Source organism: Orycteropus afer, unplaced genomic scaffold (genome assembly GCF_000298275.1).
Source record: "Orycteropus afer afer isolate SDZICR_OR568_19922 unplaced genomic scaffold, OryAfe1.0 scaffold00689, whole genome shotgun sequence".
NCBI lineage: Eukaryota > Metazoa > Chordata > Mammalia > Tubulidentata > Orycteropodidae > Orycteropus > Orycteropus afer.
The window spans coordinates 64796-70630 of NW_006922276.1; the positions used below are offsets into that span (position 1 = coordinate 64796).

The 5835-nt window shown below is 43.7% G+C and overlaps 1 protein-coding gene across 1 annotated transcript in view; it reads right to left on the reverse strand.

Annotated features, from left to right (window-relative positions):
- Nucleotides 1–2606, reverse strand: part of LOC103211030 (putative killer cell immunoglobulin-like receptor like protein KIR3DP1) — a gene marked incomplete at its 3' end in the record, with an annotated part of 19872 nt that extends 17266 nt beyond the window's left edge. Inside the window, exons 1-2 of the mRNA XM_042783118.1 lie at nucleotides 2498–2606; nucleotides 618–917 (exon numbers count right to left, since the gene is read on the reverse strand). Of these exons, the coding sequence (XP_042639052.1) occupies nucleotides 618–917; nucleotides 2498–2606 (409 nt within the window). The remainder of the gene's footprint in view (nucleotides 1–617; nucleotides 918–2497) is intronic.
- Nucleotides 2607–5835: the final 3229 nt, after the last annotated feature.

The window sequence follows — 5835 nt, forward strand, 5'->3', positions numbered from 1 at the left end:
GGTCCGACTCTACACCACATAACAACAACAACATGCTGAAATTAGTATATAATTCTCCAGTATACTTTGTAAGTATAATTTTACCACATTTATTACATATGTATAAAGCATATAATTTATAAGTTTAACTATATAGTTATATCTCACACATAGACCCAGTCATATAGCCACATCTATTACTGTTTTAAGTGTTGAAAAATTCTCACTCTTTTGGTCTTAAGCTTACACTGTTGTAACGCATCAGTTTCAGTGTCTATGTCTCTAATCCTTTTGAATTGCAGGATTACATTCCACTGCGTGAATGCATCAACACATCCTCTCCATGGAGCTTGTTACAAGCATGGCGTGTCTGCATTTGTCCATCTTCTCTCGTCATTTCCTGTTTGGACCCCCCATTTCCCCTCCCTCATGTGTCCTTTATGCTGTAACATGAGCTGCACTTGTTCCTCCTCTGTCTTTGTCTCTGTTGCCAGCTCATCTCTCACCCGGTCTGTCTCTCACCATGAAAGCCCTGTTCTCATCTCTCTCACCAGCACCTAAGACTTCCAATCCTTAGAACATCCAAGCCATGTCTTAAAGAGGACAGGAGTAGTGATGAAAGATCTAGGAATGCTCACCTGTGACTATGACCTCCAGGGGGTCACTGGGGGCCGACCAGTTGTAGAGGGAGTGCCTGAGAGAACCGTAGCATCTGTAGGTCCCCGCATGGGCTGACGTCATAGCACCCAAGGAGAAGTCAGCCTGAGAGCTGCCACCATGGAATCTCTCAACAAGGCTCAAGGGGTCCTTGGGTTCCTCCTCTTTGTGGAGTATGTAGGTGTCAAACATGACCTCTGAGCAGCACCGCAGGGTCACATTCTCTCCCAGTTTCACCAAGGGACCAGGCTGGGCCGAGAGGGAGGGTTCTCTGTACAGACCTAAGAGCAAAGAGGCTATGAGTTTAAAAAGAGTAACCCTTCCTCAGCCCTCTCCATAGCATCTGAAATACTGAGGGTCACCCCCATGACCATCTCTCTCCTCCATCTCTGGGTCTCTGTGAATGTTTTTTTTTTTTCCTCCTTCTTCTATCTCATATGTTCACTTGATCCTCATTATTTGTGGAATTAAAGCTGTGAATTCACCTCCTCACTAAAATTTACATGTGATCCCAGATCACTATTGTGGCTCTCATGGTCCTCTGCAGACCTGCACAGACGGGCACATTTGTGTCCCTCGTCAAGCAAGTCTGAGTCATTGTCAAACTCAGCTTCACTGAAAGCAAACTCTGTCTTCCTCCTTTGTTCTTTCTTTCTTTTTTTTTTTAACTTATTTTGTTGATGTTGTTGAGACTGTACTTGGCAAAACATACAGTAATTCTACGTTTCCCCACGCACCCTGAGTGACTCTGATGACATTTTTCTGGGTGCGCCCTTCCCACCCTCCTTTTCTGGGTTGTCCTCCCCCATTAACATAAACCCACTGCCCCCTAAGTTTCCTGTCTAATCATTCAACTTGCTTTGGTCTCTTTGATCTCATGTAGATAGTTCATAACAGAGCCCAATGCTCAAGGCAGACTGATTTTTTTACTGGTTTAGCTAAGCAATTATTTTAGTTTTAAGAGGACTTCAAGAAATATTTTTGGTTTACATTTTATAGATTATCTTGGGGCAATAGTTTTTTGGGGTTCATAAATCACCCATGGCTACAGAAAGTCTGAAGTCCATGAAGGTTTACATTCTGTTCTGCATTGATCCCCTTTTGAAAAAGGATTGTTTGATAAAATCTTTGATCAAAATGTTCAGTAATGGTAAGTAGCCGGCACCACCAGCTCTTCTGGTCTCCTGGCAAAGGAGGCCGTTGTTCATGGCGTTAGCCCCACTCCACGTCTCCTCCTGTTCCTGACGCTCCTTCCCTGTTGCCCCAAGTGAACAGAGGCCATTGTCATGAGGCGCTGCCTTCTTGTTTCTGCACTCAGACTGTACACATGGGTGTTTCCGGTGGTGATTTTTCTGTTTAAAATGGTCGCCGAGGACAGGGCTGAAGTGCTGTCTCCTGTTGCTAAATGCAAGAAAATGCATGTGATGGACAAGCTCTGTTCAGGCATGAGCTATGGTGTTTTTGGCTGTGATTTCAAACCTTTCTCTTTTTGCATTATGCTGACACTCACCTTCCTGTCCTTTTTCAATTATAAGGGCCCTGTGATTACACTGACCCACTTGAATAATCCAGGATAATCGCCCCATCTCAAGGTCAACGAAAGCATCCTTAATTCCATCTCCAACCTCATTTTCCATTGCCATGTTCACACAGTCATAGGCTCTAGGGATTAGGACATGGCTATCACTGGGAGGGCATTCTTCTGTGTGTGACCATATTTAATTCCTTGCATTAAAACCCTGTTTACCTGAAATACCTAGAGTGATTTCTATTGTTCTCATTGGACCCTGATGGACACTCCCACTGGAAAAGTCTGGGATTAGTGGGATCCTGAAAACCCACCGTAGATGGGAGCTCTTACCTGTGACTATGATCTTCAGGGGGTCACTGGGTGCTGACCATGTAGAAGAGTGAAGAGAAAAACCATAACACCTATAGGTCCCAGCGTGGGCTGGGGTCACAGGGCCCATGAGGTACTTGTTTCCAAGCAATGCATTCTGGAGCTCAGAGACAAGAGGCCCTTCTTCCTTGTACAGCCTAAACTTGGCAAACCCAAGAGAAGAGTGACACCAAAGAGTTACATGTTGTCCTTGAGGAATGATTTGGCTTGGCCAGGCAGTCAGGGAGGGCTTGTCAGGACCTAGGTGAGAAGCAGGGACGGCCTTAGAGATGAAAATATGGCGTTTCCTCTCCCCTCACTGTGCTCACAGGCCCCTCTTTCTTTCTCATTGTCCAAAGAATCTTCCCCAAACATGAAATGCCCAAGACAACCTTAAGACTTCTTAACACCAGATAGATATGTCATATGTTCCTACAGCAAAAACGTTGATTGGGGATTTTGAGGAAGTACTTAGTAATGAACTTCTACTATGTTCATAGCACATTAGTTCTACAAAATGACACAAGGCACACAGAATAGAAGAGCCAAATGTATATGGATGAAGTAACACCAGCTGCACATGAAAATCACAGAAGAACTGAGGCTGTATCAGAATACCCCACAATTTCAGGGTCCATTGCATTGGTTCTCCCACCTCTTCTGATGGGAGGACAAAGCAGCTACACTCTGCAGCCTCTACTGCCATGGAAAAGGTACAGAGACTGACGACTCTGTTTTTCCATGCCCTTGTTCTCCCTCTCCCTCTAGAATCTCAGCTCTGAGCTTCACGGTCTCCTTCAGATGCCTCTAGAGTTGGGCTGAGCCAAGGAGAAAATTCTGGGAGGTCTTTGGAGCTGAATCAGAGCCATGAGTTTGTAGAGCCCTGACTGTCTTGCTTCAAGACACTTGGAAGGCTTCCCATAATCAAGCCATCAGCTGAACCTCCTACGTTGTCAGCCCTCCTCTTACGGGAAAAGCCTCTTATTCAGAGTTCGAAGGCAATCTAGGTTTTGGGGGAAGGACACGCTCACTTGTGCCCAGCTCCTAAGGTTCCATAAAGAACGTTAGAAAGAAAAAAAAAAAACGCATGAGGTGTGATCCATCTCCATTCGAAATGAAGCTTCCCACACCAGCCTCATCTGGTCCAAGGCAGGTATGTGCTTGGCTGAAAGTCAACTCACCTCTCAAAATCTACTCAACCCTAGGTGAGAAGTAGGAAGTGGAACTCTTTGCTGTGGAGAAACCAAGGCTTCAGACCAATATTTCCCACCATAATGCTCCCTTTCCTCATTCCTTTCCAGGACCTACCAAGACACACCAGGCTGATGAATGTGGAGGACATGGGGCAGCTTTTGCTGTGCAAGACAACCCAACCCAGTAAAACTGACACAAAGGGTGTGACAAGCAGTGCCTCAGCTGATGTAGTTTCCAAATTGACCACAACACGAAAGACTAAGAACACAGTCTGTTCTAACCTTACTTGTGGCTGGGGCTGGGGGTGAGACCAAAGAAAGAATCCAAATCCTGGAAAAGTTTTGAGTTATTGCTTTTCCTTATATACTGACTAAGGGTGCAATTGAAACCTGTGTCCAAGCCAATGGCTCATACACAGATGACCAACCCCCATTGTGGTATCTCAAGTCAGATACATGATTTGTCCTTGTTGTTATGTGCCGTTGAGTTGGACCCAACTCATAGCGACCCCTCCTTGAGTTTCCAAGGCAGTATCACTACGGAAGTAGAGTGTCCAACCTTCCTCCCGGATCAAAGTCTATACTCACCTTAAAAGTGTTTGAAGTGTTCAGTTCATTTGATCAAAGCTTTTTTTCCCCCACTTTCACTTTTCATTATGATTTGATTGAAAGTTTAAAGAGCAAATTGGTTTTCCATTGAACAGTTCATACATATTTTGTTTCATGACATTTGTTTGTAATCCTCACAGTATAACAGCTGCTTCTCACTCCTTCCTTTATTTACTATTTCCATTCGTCCTGTTTTCTGAGCTGCATTCCTGGGCAAATATTGCCCTTTCCATCTCATATTGTTCATTGTTCTGAGGATTGAGTACATCCCTGGTGTTACTGTTCACTTTATAGACCTGTCTATTGTCTGGCTGAAGGTTCAGCCATGGGGTTGAGTTCAGTTTCAGACTTGAAGGTTTATCAAGGGGCATAGTATTGGAAGTTCCATCAGTCTCTCTCAGACCAGTACGTATGACCTTTTTAATCTTTTGAATTTAGTTCCAAATGTTTCACCCACTCTTTCAAGACCTTCTATTGTGGTCCTTTTCAGAGGAGTCAGCAGGAGATAAAGTAGATGACTTATGCCTTCCAAAAATTAAACACTCGTGCCTCTCAAAAGACTTGTCCAACAGACTGAAAAGAAAAACTACAGACTGGGAAAGAAATAGTTTGCAATGATCCATCCAACAAGGGACTAATCTTTAAAATTTATAGAAACCAACACCTCGACAACCAACAGACAAACAATCCAATTGAAAAAGTGGGCAGAGCACATGGACACTTTACCAAAGAAGATGTCAGGTGGACAAGAAACAAGCGAAAGAAATGCTCACAATCATTAGTCATTGTGGTTGTTGTTATGTGCCATCAAGTCAGCCCCGACTCACAGCGACACCTCCGTGGGTTTCTGAGGCAGTATCACTACAGAAGTAGGATTACCCAACCTTCCTTCCAAGGAGTGGCTGGTGGGTTTGAACCGCCAGCCTTCTGGTGAGCAGTCAAGGGCCTTAGGCGCTATGCTACCAGAGCTCCTTCATTAGTCATTAGAGAGACCAAATCAAAGCCACAGTTAGGTAGCACCTGAGCCTTGGAAATCTTCATAATGTGTAATATACAATGTGTTTAATATACTTTTGTTGGTAATAATATAACAACGACCATAGCATTCATATCAAAGGCATTGTCCCAATCTAACTAGTATTTCTATTATCGACCAAGTACCGATTGAAAATATTTCAATTCTTCTGTCAACAGATTACATGGTTCTTTAGAATCAGCCTTTCACTTTATTAGCAAAGAGCAACACATGACTCTCTGGGTCTTGCCGTCTTGGCTGTGATTAATTCTATTCTACGAACCAGAGTTGAAAATCAAAGGTCCCTCATTCTCTCACAATTGCAGAAAATAGAAATTTTATATGACATAATACTATAGGAGATCACCTTTACGAAGCTAAATAAGAATTTCACAAAATGTGTTTTGAAAAATCCAGAACCGAGTATCTTCCATTTTGAAACCAACTTGAAAGCCCATTGACAAGCCCTGCTTACATACTCGGGAGCTCTGGTGGCATAGTGC